Here is a 17,677-nt window from a genome sequence, read left to right on the forward strand (position 1 = left end):
TACTCTTATCCACAGCAGACACAATGAAGACACCATCTTCATCAATGATGAATGTTACCTCCATCTAAGAAACACCCTGGGAATAGGGGGGATTCCTGGGAGCTCGAACTTGCCATGCAAGCTGTCATCCTTTGTCATTGCTTTGTAAACCAGAATAAGCACACCAGGCTGTTTGAATGAGCATGAAGTCTGTACAGGCAGACGGGTCTCTGTCTGCTTGGGAGGGATGGTGATATTGTGTTAGGCTGGAATTCTCAATATTTCTTCAGGAGTTTCAATACCAAGGGAAACAGGAGTAATGTTCAAAGGCATCTGACAAGATGGCAGCCTGCATAGTTGAATCACAGGCAACTGATGCCCTTTTTGAGCTCCTTGCCTTTGAAGAAGTCCTGTGGAGTTTGGGGATCTGAGGGATACAAGTAGGACCATTCACTAAGATGATGTCATGAACTGGTGACTTATCTGGTTTTGTGTCCTCTTCTCTTTAGGGTCTCTCCCACAGGGCTCAGTATGCCATGGAAGAGACCAGCATTTAGCATTCCAAAATGGGCACAGGCGATAGAGATATAGAAGTTGATACTTTCACAGACTGGAGAGGGGTCAATCTCAATAATGTGGGTCCTGGAAGAGATGGTATTCTTTGCACATTCATCAACAGTGCACAGTTGGCAGATTCTCACAGATGATCTTAAGCCTTCACTTGAACTCAGCAATGGTTGACCACATAATTATCAAAGTCCTTCTGACCCAAACAGGTATCCCAGCTGTGGATTTGACATCAAAAATGACATCTTTGATGTTAAGAATGGAGACGTTGAAAACGCTACATGCGAGGGTCAAAGATGAACATACTTCTCTTGGTGTCTACCTTTTAGTCCAAGTCATGATAGAAGTAGGGTTGGCTCTTTGATCATTTGGAACACACTGAGATCAGAAATGGTTCCAAGGTCTTTGGTGGCCTGCTGCTGGGAATGGTTGAAGTAGGCTGGCATTGTGATGACAGCATTTGTGACAGTCTTCCCAAGGTAAGCTTCAGCAATTTCTTTCATCTTGGTCACGACTGTAAAGATATTTCCTCTGGATATTTCTTCTTGAACTCACCTTTGTACTCCATTTGGACCTTAGGCCTGTTTACATCATTCATCACCATGAAAGGCCAATATTTCATGCTCGACTACACAACCTCATTGTCAACTCTGCAACCAATCAGACATCTGGTACCCAAAATGGTGTTAATTGGGTTCATTGCAACTTGATTCTTCACATCATCAATTAAACATTCTGTGGCAATGAAAGCAATGTGGTGGTCCTCAGCCATTAGCGATGACCTCTATTTTCCCATGTTGGAAGACTTCCACAGAGGAGTACAAATACATTAGAATATAAGTTCTGGGAGGGCAAGGATTGATTTTACCTTTTATTAGTATATTTTGCATTTAGTTGAGTGTCTGCCAAATAAAAAAACTCTCAAAATCAATCCATTTTGATTGACTGATTAAAGAGACTAAGGTTTTGAAAAGCTACCCGTGTTTAATGGCACATCGATAGGAATCCTGAAATCATGGAAGTTAAAGATAGGAAGTGGGCTAGTGAAATAAATAGGGAGTGAATTCCTCGATAAAGGAATGGGAGCGATTTGGAGCTCCACAGATGAGAGCAACAAGGATTCATTGGGTAATGTAAACTTCAAGGGTGGCAAGTGTCGCTAGAAGAGAAAGAAGCTGGAACTGTGAGAAGCAAAGAGTTGAACAATTCTTCTCTCTGAGCTAGCATTCTGGAGAGTTTAAGGAAAAGTGCTCCCAGTACTGGAGAGCATGGCAAAGGTATACAGTTCTGGAGAGAACCTTGTTTTGTTTTGTCTTTTCTCTTGGAAAATTTTATCTAATTAATTTAGAGTATTTTTCCATGGTTACAAGATTCATGCTCTTTCTCTCCCCTCCCCCCTTGCACCTCCTATAGCTGATGTGCAATTCCACTGGGTTTTACATGTGTTATTGATCAGGACCTATTTCCATATTATTAAGATTTACATTAGTGTGATCACTTAGAGTCTACATCCCCAATCATATCCCCATTGACCTATGTGAACAAGCAGTTGTTTTTCTTCTGTATTTCTGCTCCCACAGTTCTTCCTCTCAATGTGGGTAGAGTTCTTTCTCATAAATCCCTCAGAATTGTCCTGGGTTATTGCATTGCTGCTAGTAGAGAAGTCCATTACATTCAATTGTACCACAGTGTATCAGTCTCTGTGTACAACGTTCTCCTGGGAGAACCGCATTTCTAAGAGTAACAGGACATAGAGTCATTAGAAAGAGATATGTACAGGCCTAAAGGTGAAAGGTCCTGGGTTCAAATTTGTCTTCAGATACTTCCAAGTTGCATGTTCCCAAGTACTGCCTAGTCCTTACCACTCTTCTGCCTTGGAACTTGGAACTAACATTTAGTATCAATTCTAAGATGGAAAGCAAGGGTTAAAAAAAAAAAGAAAGGAGATATGTAGGATAAAGGGAAGCTTATTTACACAAATCAGGGGTTCCAGGGGAAAGAGTGGAAGGAAAAGAGTGACTACAAAAGGATGAGCTGGATAGGGGTAGCAGTGCAGGGATAGAGAACTGAAGGGAATTTCAGGGTCCATGTGGTCTAAACTCTTAATTTTATTGATGAGAAAACTGAGTCCCAGAGAGTTTAAATGACTGCCAAATATCCCAAACACAGTAAGTGTGAAAGGTAGGATTTGCACTTGTTTTCTGGATCTGGAGATAATGCTTTATTCACTCTACTATATTACTTTCACTTGCCTAGATGTTGAAAGAATCACAGGGGAACAAGGAAGCAAGAGGTAGGAACTTGCTAGCCACTTGACAGTGAGAACACCAAATATGGAGAAGCTTGTGGATTTAATTATCCACAAGGTTCTAATTAGAATATTGGTGGGAAGGAACTTCTATCATGGTGTCCCCAATGTGGAATTTCCTATTTATTTGGAGCAAAGGATAGAAGGGTTGAAGGAAATGGCAAAGATGACAAAGACAACCTTTGATTTTTCTGTCTCTCTGCATTATGGTCCTTGTTGGGGACCAGGGCTGGGACTCAAAGGTAAGAATGGAAGAAGCAAAAGCCTCAATTGACAAGTAGTCAGCTGGGTAGCATTTGCCCAGGGGCAGCTTCAGGCTTCCAGATTCCATTATAGAGCAGGTGACATGCCCCAGAATGTAACTGCTCACAACAACCTCCAGAGATATCCCAAAGAGAAAAATAGAAAAAGAAGACTGTCCAAACGAAAATTTCATTTACTATATGAAGACAAACTTTATTATACAATTTGGTACGTAGCTGGCCCCAATAACTGTCATAATACTTATTCATAGGTATTTACAGAATCTATTTAGTCCAATACCCAGGAGCAGCTAGTTGGCACAGTGGAGAGAATGCTAGGACAAGAGTCCAGAAGCCCTGAGTTCAAATACAGCCTTAGATGCTTCCTAACAGTGTGACCCTAGGCAAGTCACCTAACCCTATTTGCCCTGGTTTCCTCATTTATAAAATGAGCTAGAAAGGGAAATGGCAAAGCACTCCAGTATCTTTGTCAAGAAATCTCCAAAAAGGGTCACAAGGAGTCAGACACACTGAAACCACTGAACAAGTCTAACACCTTCATTTTACAATTGAAGAAACTGAGGTCTCCATAGGGGGAAGTCACTCGCCTATGATCACACAGATAATATATAGCAGACCAAGGTTTCACTCCCAGGTATACTGTTTCCAAAGCCAGAGCATTACCGTATAGGCTACAACTTCACTCCTAGCAGTTACTTCTTAGAGACCAAAATTACCTCAACAATATCAATCTTATAGGTGCAGAAGAGGAGATTATGGGATTTGCCTAAGGTCACACAGTTGACTAGAAGTTTTTTTGGTATTTTTTTCTAATTCTCAGTCTAGTATTCTTTCCACCCCAATGCTAAACACTATAATATTAAACTACCTACAAAATAAAAATATTAAATATTAAACTATATATAGAAAACACTACAAAACTAAACAGCATAACACTAAAGTTACATTAGAGCTTTAAGTGTCTTAAGGATTATAAAGTTCTTACCTAATAGTAATCCTATAAGGAAGGTAATGAAAATATTGTCCTCATTTTACAGATGAGGAAACTGACACTCAGTGAGATCAATGACTTTCCCAAGCTCACGTAGCTTATACGAGCCAGCAGGGAGTTGATTCCGAGGCTTCTCTTTTCAGATTCAGTGCTCTTTCCATTATATCTTTCTAGGAGGGCAGCACCACCATTGGGTACACCCAGGCCCTTATCTTGAAAACCCTCCAACTAATTACTAATGTTTTTATGTGCCCCATAACAACTCTCAGCATCCTTTTCCTATAAAATTCCCATGTGCACCCCTGTATGCCACAGAGGCGCTCAACCCATGCTGCCTCTTCAAAAAAGCTGCTCAAAACTTTCATACACAGAGAACTTGGGAAAAAAATGCATCTGAGGCCAGAGTAGGACCAATGCTCGTGTCCTTCGTCTAGCCCTGCTTCGGGAAAGGGACAACATGGCGCTGCCTTGAAAGTCACACTGTCAGTGTGGCCACTGCCACACGACAGTGCCTGAAGGTCTTAAATCTAATGTTACTCAACAGTGGGCCTGGAAGTCAGTTTCCCTTTGGTAATAAAAGCCATTACCTGACTGTTTAAACATCCCAACTTTCCTCCCTATTTCACAGTTCATAAAGCACCTTTATGATGTGGAGGGACTTTTTTTTTTCCCTAAAAGAAGATATAAGACAGCATGTGTTTTTTTTTTTTCCTCCCTTGATTGCTTATTACTTCCCACAAGCCATGAACTGGTGCTATTGGAATACTGTTCTAATTGCCCACTTCTATTAGAATGCCAACGCGCTGGGCCTTGTCCCGACCCAACCCCCACCACCTCGCTCTTTCCTTCCATGGTCTCGCCGTGTGTCTGGCATCAGCACCGCTGGGGCTGAGGTTAATGCGTACACCGTACAACTCATTAACTGCACATTAGTATCAGAGCCAAGAATCAACATGATTGATCCAACAATATGTTTGGGCTTGGGTCAGAGTCTCAGCTGAGGACTCATCGAAAGAAAAGGTCAGCAGCCTGGCACTGCCATGAACACATTTCTTTCAAAGTAGCCATTGGGGAAGGTGACTAATATGGGTCCTCATTAAAAATTGAGGAGAGGAAAAAACTCTTAGGAGGTCCCAGCGAGCCTCCACTGTGATCAATTTGCTTTTCAACCACTGTGAAGAGTTTATATGGCTCGCCACCAAGACAACAGAGGGCTGTAAGTCAGAGCGCCATAATCATATTTCCAGGAACCAAATACCACTTGGTCTGTATTTAAGGGAGCTGAGTGGCTCTGTGAGCAGAGGGATTGAAGAAGAACCCTTAACTCCAAATATTTTTCTGTCAAGGGAACAACCTAAGCTAGTTCTGGTTTTGAGAGAGAAAGAAGATGAGGAGGACAAACTTTTTTTTAAAAGAGCCAGTTTCTTCTTTAGTTATGAAATGAATCATAGCCATCATTCAATCAATCACCAGAGATTTATTAAATGCCTATGCTGCATGCTGGAGAAAATAGTTTGGATGGTATATGAGAAATCTTGGCTCAGAGGAGAGATCAGGAAATGGATCACTTTCCTTTTACTGGAGAGGTGGGAGACTATGGATGTGGAATGTGGCTTGTCAGTTGGTTTAATGTGATTATGTTTCTTCCTAATAAGAGGAAGAGGGTGTGGATGGAAAGGATGAAGAAGAGAAGGACAAAAAGGAAGAAGAAGGAGAAGAGGGAGAAGGAAGGAAGATAAATCTTAGATAAGCCAAATTCCTAGCAAGGAGATAGGACTCCAATATGGAGAAAGTTCTGATAGATAATATTACTTGATAAGTTCACTGGAGAGTAGCAAGGCAAAGTGCTATGTTAGTCTAAGAGGAAAGGTTACTATTAACAACTGGGGATGCTACTTGGAGAATGTAGCATTTAACTTGGGCTTTAAATTTATTTATTTATTTAAAAAACCCTTTACTTTCCATCTCACCTTACCTTCAATACTGTCTATTGGTTCCAAGGCAGAAGAGCAGCAAGGGCTGGGCAATGGAGATTAAGTGACTTGCCCAGGATCACACAGCTAGGAAGTGTCTGAAGTCACACTTGAACTTAGTTCTTTCTGATTCCAACCTGAGCACTCTATCCATTGAGCCATTTAGCAGTCCCCAAATTATTTGTATCCAAGCATGACTATGATTCAATACAATTCAAAAACCTTTAATTAAGCACTGGCTGGGAATACAAATAAGGAAAGAAAAGACAATACTTGACCTCACAGAGCTTACAATCTAATTTTACTATCGTTGTTTAGTTATTTTCAGTCATGTCAGACTCTTTGTAATTCTTTTTTTTTTTTTTTTTTTGAGGCAGATATTTCTCAGCAAAAATACTGGACTGGCTTGCCATTTCCTTTTCCAGTTCATTTTACTGGTGAGAACACTGAAGCAAATGGGTTAAGTGACTTACCCAAGGTCACACAGCTAGTAAATGTCTGAGTTGGATTTGAATTCAGGTCTTCCTCACTGTAGGCTGGCACTCCATCCTACGTGCCCTGGTCTGCTGGCTATCTATTTGTATCTGGCTTAACGAAAGCAGTTTCCCAAGTCTCCTCATCTCTGCTTTGTGCACATTTGTATCTTCCCAACATAATGAACTGGGCAATAAGGTGGCACAGTGGATAGTGTCAGGACTAGAGTCACCAAGACTAATCTTCATGAGTTTAAATCTGGCCTCAGATGCTTACTATATGTATAACCCTGGGCATGTCATTTAACCCTGTTTGCCTTGTTTTCCTGGTCTGTAAAATGAGCTGGAAAAGGAAATGGCAAATCACTCCAGCATCTTTGCCAAGAAAATCCCAAATGGGGTCACAAAGAGTTGGACACGACTGAAATGACACAACAATACAACGTGCCAGGCAATATCCTAAGTGCCAGGGATACAAATGCTAAAAGATAGTTCTTGCCTTCAAAGAGTTTACAGTCAAATGAAGGCAGACAAGACACAAAAGGAAGCTAAATAGAGAGGGAGGAAGAAATTATCAGATGCAAATACCATCTTACTATCAATTTCACTTTTTTAAAAGGATAGAATAATAAGATGTACTACAAGAGGTCAATGCTCTGAATAGCATCTTTTCCTAAGCCAATGGTCATGGATAAAAGAATGCCAATTTGGGGCATTTTTGTTCTGTTAAAAAACTAAAACAAATAAATCCACCTTGCTGTGTTTAAAATTATAAAGCATGTAACCTTTCCTCTAGAAAATGAAAACAAAAACTTCTCTGTTTTTTTTCCTCCCCAAAGGTCAGACCAACCAGAGTATCTGATTTGTTAGAATGATTCAGATACACTGCTTTTATTTTCAATCAAAACATTTTCTTGGCAAAGTCACGTAAATCCTTTTTCTCCATGACTACCACCAGACACGCACAACACAATCAGCACTGTTTCTTATTCTGGTGCCGCCTGCCTCCCGCAAGAGAGTGCAGTGAAGGGAGGCTTGTACACTGTTGGATCAAGGGCAGCTGGAAGGGACTTGAAAGATTCTTTAAGCCAACAGTCAAATCTTATATAGATGAGTGAATGGATAACTAGAGGAGTGAACTGACTCCATCACTGCCAGACTGCAAAGAATGAAGAACAACCAAGAAGTAAGGAAAGTAGAGGCACCAATGTAAATAGTCTTCTCAAAGACTCAAAGCCATGAAAGAGAGGAGAGATATAGGTTAATAGCTAATGGAGACAGACTAATCAAGTGAGGAATTTTGAAGATGGATTAGACTACCATTTCCTAACCACCAATCCAATGCTTTCTTCCTTACGCTGTGCTGAAATTTAGGACATATATTTTCAAAGATAGTAGAGTGTATTGATTTTTAAAAATATATTTGTATTGGGGGCAGCTAGGTGGCTGATAGACAGGAGGCCAGAAGTCCTGGGTTCAAATCCAGACTCAAATAATTCCTAACTTAGTGACCATGGGCAAGTTACTTAATCCCCACTGCCTAGTCCTTGGAATGTAGAAGTATGAAGTATAGTCCTTGGAATGGAAGTAGATACCTTTTCACAATTCTTCTTTAGGGCCAGGCTTGTTCATTATCATTTCACAATTTTTGTTTCAATTGTTTTGTGACTATTCTTTCGGTTGACATTGGGTCAGTCACTGTGTAAGTTGCTCTCTAGTTCTGTTTGCTATATTTTGCATCACTCTACATCACTTCCCATTATTTTTGAATTCATCATATTCACAGATTTTTAGAGCACAATAATATTCCATTCAATGGATACAGTGCTAGGCCTGGAATTAGGAAGACCTGCATTCAAATCTGACCTCAAACACTTACTAGTTATGTGATCCTGGGCAAGTCACTTCACCCTGTTTACCTCAGTTTCCTCATCTGAAAAATGAGCAGGAGGACATGGCAGACCACTCCAGTCTCTGCCAAGAAAGCCCCAAATGGGGTCATGAAGAGTCAGACATGACTGAAATGACTCAACAATTACAAAAAATATTCCATTACATTTATATACAAGGGGCAGTTAGGTGGCATAATGGATAGAGTGCTGGACCAGGAGTCAGGAGTACCTCAGTCAGAATCTGGCCTGAAACACTAACTGTGTCATACAGGGCAAGTCACTTAATCTCTGTATCTCAGTTTCTTTATTTGAAAAACTGGGCCACCCGCCTCCCAGGCTTGTAGTGAGTATTAAATAAGATAATAACATTAAGGTATTTAGCACAGTATTTAGCCTAGTACAAGGTAAATGCTATATATAAATACTAGGCATTATTATTCCTATTATTAAAATCTGTTCAATTATCCCCCAAATGATGGGCATCCCCTCAATTTCCAGTTCTTTGCTATTACAAAAACAAACTGCTAAAAGTATTTTTGAACTAATATATCCTTTTCCCTTTATCATATAAAAAGTCTTGCTGTCTTGTTTTCTAATTATGTAAAGTGTAAGTCTTGCTTCTTCAACAAAGTTACGAACAGGAAAACAACATGATTAAGAATGGTTTTGCTTTTGATTTTCTTACAGCACTGAGCATACTCCAAGTATTTAGGTACTACTTGTTGCACTGAATGAAAATGAACCTTTTTCATTATTCAGTCATTTTTCATTTGGTCTGACTCTTCACGATGCCACTGTTTTCTTGGCAAAGATATTGGAGTGGTTTATCATTTCCTTCTCCAGCTCATTTTACGGATGAGGAAACTAAGGCTAACAGGGTTAAATGAGTTGCCCAGGGTCATACAACTGGTCAGTATCTGAGGCCAGATTTGAACTAAGGAAGATGAGTCCTCCTGATTTCAGGTTTGGTACTCTATCCAATGTAATTTGTCCCCAAAATGAGCTAATCTGACTAAAAGCTTATCATCCTTTCTTTAGCTAAACTCTGGGTAAGTGAATTTCAGCAGAAGCTGCTCAGTGGCATCAAAAGTGATACAAACATACACACACACAAATATCCATGTACACAACAGGAATTTTGTGTTTTGAGCAGGAAAGTGGTTGAATTCATCCAGAGGAATGGGAAGGAGAGGAAAAGGATAAAAGTGGGTACTGAGTATATGCCAAATTGTGAACTTTTGAACAGGAACAGAATTTTGTTGGAGGCCTAGGTAGCAGCATAGAGGAACTAGAGACAACTTCTTCCTAAACTTTATCTTTATCCCTCATCTATGGCAGGAGTTACATTCCAGAGACTTCCGTGATAGATGAAAATTCACAAAGTAGCTACGTTATATTTATTTTATTATTTATATATATTTTAAGGCTTTATAAACCCTTTCCACTCTCCCATAAACCTTTTATTAACCTTTCCCACACTTTTACAAACACTGAACCAATCAGTACCCAGGATACAGAGCACAGCGCTATGGTTGATCATTTTTCATTCCATCAGCCAATAGTGTGCTGTGTACAATCTCACACTGGCAAACTTGTGCAAGCAGTAGTGGTATACTGCATTTCTAGTGTGTATGGTATGATATTCATCCACAAAATCTTATGATATAGCAAAAACTCCACAATACAGAATTAGATTAAAAAAAATCTGCGATACAGTGAAGCTGCAATAAGTGGACTGCAATATAGCAAGGGATGACTGTATTTGATTTCGTTCCCCCGACAAACCTTCTGCCATACCTTGACTGATGTACATTTCATCTTCTTTCTCCTCTTTTTTACCCATTACAGGAGGAAAGGACCAAAAGCCAAGGAAATGAAGAAGATAAAGGCAAAGAAATGTCAGAAAACTCGTGGACAATCCTAATTAATGTCTGAGAGTTGGAGTGACATGACCATGCCTTTCTTTTGGCTCTTTTGGCAATACAGTGGAGGAATGACTTAGTGAGTGATCAAGGAGCTCAGAATTTAAACAAGAAATGGATGTGTAGATGAGCAGCAGCAATATTATAGTAGAAGGGAATAAACATATATGTGGCACCTACCATGTGCCAAGGCTTTGTGCTAAGTACTTTATGAATATCCTCACAACAGCCCTAAAAGGTAGGTTTTAACCATTCTCTCTCTCTTTTTTTAAACAGTTGAGAAAACTGAAGCAATCAGAGTTGGTGACTTCTCCAAAGCCACAAAACTAGCATCTAAAGTCAGATTTTCTGTTTAGATCATGACTCTAGATCCAGTGCTCTGTCTACTCTAGGAAGTGAAAGTTATCATTTGATTGCTCCTATTAGAGAAAATATTTAGAAATCAAATTGTAAAAAAAAACAACAAAAAAACTACCCATCTCTTATGTGCTACATAGTAAGTACTTCATGTATTTTCATTCATTAATTCATGCTTTGATTAACTACTGGAATGTATCTCAATGACATTCACTTCTACATATTATAAATAGCTGACATATAGCTAGAACTAGTCTTCTTTAGAACTACTCCTCTGTCTTTTTCACTAGCTTTTCTTTCTTCTCCTTCACCCTAAATCTGATCATTTTTCACAATCGTGTCATTTGGATTCTTCTTGTCTTTCTGTACATTTTTCTTTGGAGGTCTTCTTCACTTCTATAAGAGAGCTAATGTGGAAATGATGGAAAATTTATTACAGATGACTTTGCTGGTAAATAGAAAAAGAGAGCTAATGTGGAAATGATGGAAAATTTATTGCAGATGACTTTGCTGGTAAATAGAAATACTGATGATTTATGTGGTTTTATTTTATGTCCTGTAACTCTGCTGAAGTTGTCAATTGTTTTGATCAGTTCTTTGGTTGATTCTCTGGGGTTCTCTATGTATACCAGCATATCATCTGCAAAAGGTGATAACATTGTTTCCTCATTGGTTATTTTAATTCCTTCAACATTAAACAGTAGTAGTAATAACAGGCATCACTGTCCCCCCCCCCAATTTTAATGGGAAGGATTCTAGCTTATCCCCATTACAGATAATGCTTGCTTATGGTTTTAGAAAAATGCCATTTATTATTTTAGGGAAAGCACAATTTATTTCAGTGTTTTCTAATGTTTTTTTTTAAAATAAGGAATAGGTATATTTTGTAAAAAGCTTTTTCTGCATCCATTGAGATAACCATAAGATTTCTGTCAGTTTTGTTATTGTTATGGTCAATTATGCTGTAAGTTTTTCTAATACGGAACCATCCCTGCAGATAATTTTGAGCAAGTTACCTAATATTAACTCTCTCACCCCTAATCCCTACTCAAGCCTCAGTTTCCTCATTTGTCAAATGAGTGGCTTAGATTAGTTTATCTTTAAGATTCCTTATAGCCCTATATCTATTCCATGATCTCTATGATCCAATTTCATCAATTCCACTCTTATCTGTGGACATGATTTCCAAACCTAAAACTATAAACCTGACTTTTTTTTTTCTAGGTTATATACTTTAATCTCTGGCTGCCTATTCAGCATTTCCAATCAGATGTCCAGTAACTTAGTCGAACTTAACATTTCTCAAATCAAACTTTCTCTTGTGATGGAGGTTACATTTAGTATTTCAACAGGTGGACAGAAGAGAGAGTATTCTGGTAACAATGGCTAACATTTATAAAGCACCCTCAAACCCTTCTACACTCTACTTCAAACTTTCTCATTTGAGAGCACTACAATCCTTTCAGGCATTCAGGCTTAAAATCTGTCATCTTTGACTCCTCATTTTCTCTCCCACCTTCCCCCATCCAATCTGCTGCCAAGTCTTGTCAATATTATCTTTAAAAAAAAAGAAAAAGAAAAAAAACACCTTTACCTTCTGTCTTAGGACTGATATCTATGCTAAGGAAGAAGAGCAGCAAAGGTTAGGCAATTGGGGTTGTGACTTGCCCAGAGTTACACAGCTAGGAAATGTCAGAGGCCAGATTTGAACCCAGGTCTTCCTGACTCCAGGTCTGGCTCTCTATCCACTGTGCTACCTAGCTGTGCCCCTTTCAATTTTGCTTTAATAATATCTCTAATATAGTCTCTCACTTGATACTGTCACCACTGTAGTTTCTGGCTCTCGTACCTACATTTTTTTTAAACCCTTAACTTCTGTGTATTGACTTATAGGTGGAAGATTGGTAAGGGTGGGCAATGGGGGTCAAGTGACTTGCCCAGGGTCACACAGCTGGGAAGTGTCTGAGGCTGGATTTGAACCTAGGACCTCCTGTCTCTAGGCCTGGCTCTCAATCCACTGAGCTACCCAGCTGCCCCCTCGTACCTACATTTTTGCAACAGCCTGCTGCTTCGACTTCTTGCTTCAAGTCTCTCCCCATTCCTATCCATTCTCCATTCATCTGTCAGATTAATCTTCTGAAAGTACAGAGGGACCATGTTGTCCCCTCTCCCTATTCGATAAATCCAGTGGCTCTCCATCACTTCCAGAATCACACATAAAATCTTTGGGTTAACTTTCAAAGCCCTTTCCAAACTGGCCTCATCCTACTTTTCCAATTTTTTTTCACCTTACCCCCCTCTTTTATCCTTCCTGCAGTTCCTCACACAAGACAGTCTATCTTGAGACTCCAGGCATTTTTACTGGCTGTTCCTCATCCCTGTCATAGTCTTGGCACATAGTAAACACTTAATAAAAACTTTTATCTGGCTATAATAATAGGCAACATGATGTAACTGATCATGGGACTAGGAGTCAGGAGACCTACTTCTGCTCTTGGTTCTGCCACTGAGTGGTTGAATAACCTCAGGAAAGTCATTTCTTTCTCTCTCTCTCTCTCTTTCTTTTTCATTGGTTTCTCTCTGAGCCTCAATTTTCTCTTCTATAAAACATGGAGGTTCCCAACCTTTCAGTGAAAAAAGCTCCTTTTCAAATCCCAGGAAAAGGAAAGACTGTTCAAAAGCTATTACAATGGCCTAAAGCGATTGCAAGCTTGTGAAGCCTAGTATTTATCAATGGAAAGGATGAGCTGGGGAGGGGGCAGTAAGGAGAATGATGGTGAGTGGCAGAGAGACACTGAATTTATGCATGGAAAGGCTAAGCTAGAGAGTTGTGATGGAGATGAGCTAGAAGGGGAATGGGAAGCAATGGTAGGGAAGCCCTGTAAGAGAAAATGATGGAGCAGAAGCAGGGTGGGAGAAAAGTTTATTCTCATTCTGCCAATGGACCACATGATGGCCGGCCAGGAGTGTGTAAAAGCCGATAGATGTGATGATTTCAAAGGCCCATTCCAGAATTATGATACTAGATCCAATTCAAATCAATCTAATTCAATTTTAATAGAACAAACATAAATTAATTTCCCAATATAATAAACTGACTTGTGTTATGTTCATAACCTGGGAAATGATGGATGCCACCTTGAATGACAGGGGAGGCAGTTGGAAGGCATGGAATGTTCCCAGATGCCATGAGCCAGGGGCAAACGTCAGTTGGCCTGGCAGTATAAATTCCCCTGACGGCCACTTGAAGGGGTCTTTAGGTTTTTGCTCTTGGGTCTTTGGGCTCTTTAGGTCTTTAGGTCTCTGGGTCTTTCTAGCTCTTTAGGTCTCTATGTCTCTGGGTGGTGAAGGGAGGCTGGGAGGTCTATGAAGAAGTAGGTAGGAGGAATCTGAATATTTCCTGAAGACTGTGAGAGCTAGTGCATTACCAAACACTGATAGTGAGAAAGCTGAGAGAACAAGATCATCAACACAGCTGCATCAACAGTAGTCCCTATTCTCTGGCTTGGCTGTGGCTAGGCTAGGCCAGAGGTGTAGTGGAGAATAAAGCTCCAGCTTCTACTAGATCAATAGCCTCCAGTCCTGATTGTCAACTAGTTATAGATATTAGATTGATAGGGTCTCCAATCCCCAATCTTTGTCCTTTTATCCTTTCCCTGATTATAGATTATGGATAAAGAGAGTTTAACAAGTACCTTTCTGAGTGGTCTCTATATCATGACCCGGGCGAGGAGGGGAAGCCAATGCAGTCTGATATCAAATGTGATCCAAGGCAAATCAAAAGCCCTATAATAATTTATCCAACCCCAGAAGGGACCTGAAAGGGTTACCCATCCATCTAACCTTTCGGTGTCTTCCCTGGGCAACTGTTAGAGAAAAGGGGAAATTATAACAGCTATCAAGGGTGATTGGGGTTGGTGCTCCTCCATCATCCGCAACTAGGGAGAATACATAGATACATTCACATCACTGTATATCTATATATACCTAGGCCCTTTTTGTTTATAACACTTGGCGTTACTGTTTCTTTGGTCATATAATGGCACAAGTGGAAAGTAGACATTATTTTAATGAGGAATAAAATGGTGGCTTAGGGTAGCAAAGGGAAAGGAGAGGGCTTTCCCCAACCGTATGTTAGAGATTAGGTGCAGTGGCTATTTCTTCAGCATTTACTAGTTGTGTGTCCTTGGGCGCATTACTGAACCCTGTTTGCCTCAGTTTTCTCATTTACAAAAATGGGCTGGAGAAGGAAATGGCAAACCATTCCAGTATCTTTGCCAAGAAAACCCCAAATGGGGTCACAAAGTATTAGACACGACTAAACAACAATAAGTTTTCTTTATACTTTGCAAAGTAAACCTGTAAAGATGACAAGCCCATCCTGCAAATGTTATGGCCAACTGACCCAAATAACAACCTTTACTTTCCCAACATTTTCTTTGGGAGTTAGGGGAAGGTAGTGATGGTAGTGTTGGGAGGGGGTAAGGAATAGCTACAGTGTGCTAACCATTTGTAAACACTGCCTACTCCATTCTATGAAGAAAGTCTGAATTTGTCAGTGAACAGGATGTAGATAAAATTAAATGACTACATCACAGAAGTCTGGTTATTCAGTGAAATAGGGATGGAGAACTCTGGGGGAGAGAAGTAGGAGAGGAACACCAGGCTGGGCTTTGGCAATGATTTGTAAGATCTCATGTTGGCTCAGTTCCACCTTAGCACCCCAACAATATGGACTTAGCCCTAAGAACCTTTCTTTATTTAGAAGTCAGGGATCTGGCTCCCAGCTTCCCTAACCTCCCCCAGAAGATGTTTGCCTTGGAGTCTACTACAGAGAGGATATCTATTTTTGGCTAACATCCATTTTCATTTTAAGTGCTGATTTTGAAATTTAATATATATATATATATATGTGTGTGTGTATATACATGTCTGTATATATATATGTCTGTATATGTATAAACATTTGAATTCATTGCATCATATTATAATACAAATCAATAATATTTATATGCTTTAATCTGGAGGACTATACAGGACCCTGGAGAAGTCAAAGAGTCCCAGGGGAATTTGTCTTGACTTTTGGGTGGCTCAAATTTATTTGTCAGATTAAATAAAGCTTGTCCAATTTTTGATGTTTTGTTAGCCTGAATACTTACATGGGAGTGCTCTCTCTCCCTCTCCACCCCCCCCCCCCCCCCCCTCTGTCTTTCTCTCTCTCTGTCTTTCTTTGTCTCTTTCTCTCTCTTTCTCTTTGTCTCTGTCTTTCTTTTTTTGGAGAGCTAGAAGCAAACCAGTTTTGGATATTCTCAAGGGAAATACTGGGTAAGGTCATGAACCAAAGAGGTTTGAGGAAGAAGCCTTCAATGATGTGGATTTCAGTTTAGAATTTCAGTAATGAGCTACAGAATAAGCAGTGGCATTTAATGTATTTTTGGGAAGAGGGTGGGAGGAGTCAGGACATTGAGATGGCAATGATATATTGGAAAGTATAAATGTCTAAAGTTCAGTTCATGATCTGCCATTTATGAGCCAATGTAACTGAGCAAACCATTTCATTTCAGTTTTCCTTATTGAAAAAATGAGAGGGCAGCTAGGTGACACATTGGATAGAGGGCTGGGCCTGAGGTCTGGAAGACTCATCTTCCTGAGTTCAAATCCAGCTTCAGAAACTTATTAATTCTCTGACTATGGGTAAGTCAATTAGCTTTGATTGCCTCAGTTTCCTCATTTATAAAATGAACTAGAGAAGGAAATGGCAAACCACTTTAGTATCTTTGCCATCAAAACCCCATGGACAAAAAAAAATATAGTCCATGAGGTCACAAAGAGTTGGACAGGACAATACCAACATGGAAGTGGAAAACCAAAAGAGGAATTGATCTCTGAGGTCTCTTTCAATCTCAAAAGTCACTAATTTTACTGAGACAGGATATAGTTTGATGATGTCATCACAGCTTCCTCTACTCTCATTTTTTTTTTTCCCTTTCGAAGTCTAAAAGTGTTGCTACTTTATTGGAGAAAATGGAAGAGTGGACGAATTTAAGTTTAATTTGCTCTGGAACATTTATTCTTAAACACTTGAAACAAAAGACCAAAAGGGAGATAACCAAGCTGTTGCCTGTTTTATTTTGACTTTCTCCATCTCTGAGGCAATTTGCACTGGAGTCTAAGGACTGCCTCCCCAGGCAACACAACAGGCCTATTAACACTTAATTGCATTAGCAGTCTGTGTTATCTGGAATAACAAACAGCCTTGATTTAGGAATGATGCAAGCCAGGATAGTAATTTAATTTCCTTTTCTTATCAGATGGGAGTTTCCTCAGGTCAGAGATATCTTCTCCAAGGCAAAAGAAGTGGGAAATTCCCACTTAGGGTAGGCAGCTTTTGCTGCCTGATGGTGTATTTGATATATTTAGAAGCTCCAGAAATACCAGTCTATTTATTTTACTGTCAAGACCTAGACTTCCAGTGGATCTGCTTTATTCAACCCAAACCTATTTTAGGTTCCCCCTGGGCTTTCTCTAGTTTAGAGGGACAATGCCCTTATGAGATGGTCTGTATACTGTTTACCTGGCCTAATAAGGTGGATAAATTGTCATTGTTGGAAATTATGTAGTAAATGGACTGATGAATTATTCTATTCAGCATATATCTAATAATGCCACTTCTCTGCTCAAGAAACTTCAATGGTTCCCTACTGACTCTAAGATAAAATATAGTTTCCTTGCTTTTCCATTTTAATGCCCTTCACAATTGCACTTCGGACTTAAGAAATGAGTGCTCAGTAAGACTTTCTTTTTCTTTCTTTTCTTTTCTTTTCTCTTCTTTTCTTTTCTTTTCTTTTCTTTTCTCTCTCTCTCTCTCTTTCTTTTCTTTCTTTCTTTCTCTCTCCCTCCTCCCCCTCTCTCTTTTTCTTCCTTCCTTCCTTTCTTTCTTTCTCCCTCCTTC

The 17,677-nt window shown here is 39.7% G+C and overlaps 1 protein-coding gene across 1 annotated transcript in view; it reads right to left on the reverse strand.

Moving 5' to 3' along the window:
- Positions 1 to 17,677, reverse strand: part of SNTB1 (syntrophin beta 1) — a 328,941-nt gene that overhangs the window by 86,517 nt on the left and 224,747 nt on the right. Inside the window, exons 5-7 of the mRNA XM_044684211.1 lie at positions 4,520 to 4,538; positions 3,510 to 3,532; positions 2,090 to 2,106 (exon numbers count right to left, since the gene is read on the reverse strand). Of these exons, the coding sequence (XP_044540146.1) occupies positions 2,090 to 2,106; positions 3,510 to 3,532; positions 4,520 to 4,538 (59 nt within the window). The remainder of the gene's footprint in view (positions 1 to 2,089; positions 2,107 to 3,509; positions 3,533 to 4,519; positions 4,539 to 17,677) is intronic.

Source organism: Gracilinanus agilis, chromosome 1, assembly GCF_016433145.1.
Source record: "Gracilinanus agilis isolate LMUSP501 chromosome 1, AgileGrace, whole genome shotgun sequence".
In the NCBI taxonomy this organism is placed as follows: Eukaryota; Metazoa; Chordata; class Mammalia; order Didelphimorphia; family Didelphidae; genus Gracilinanus; species Gracilinanus agilis.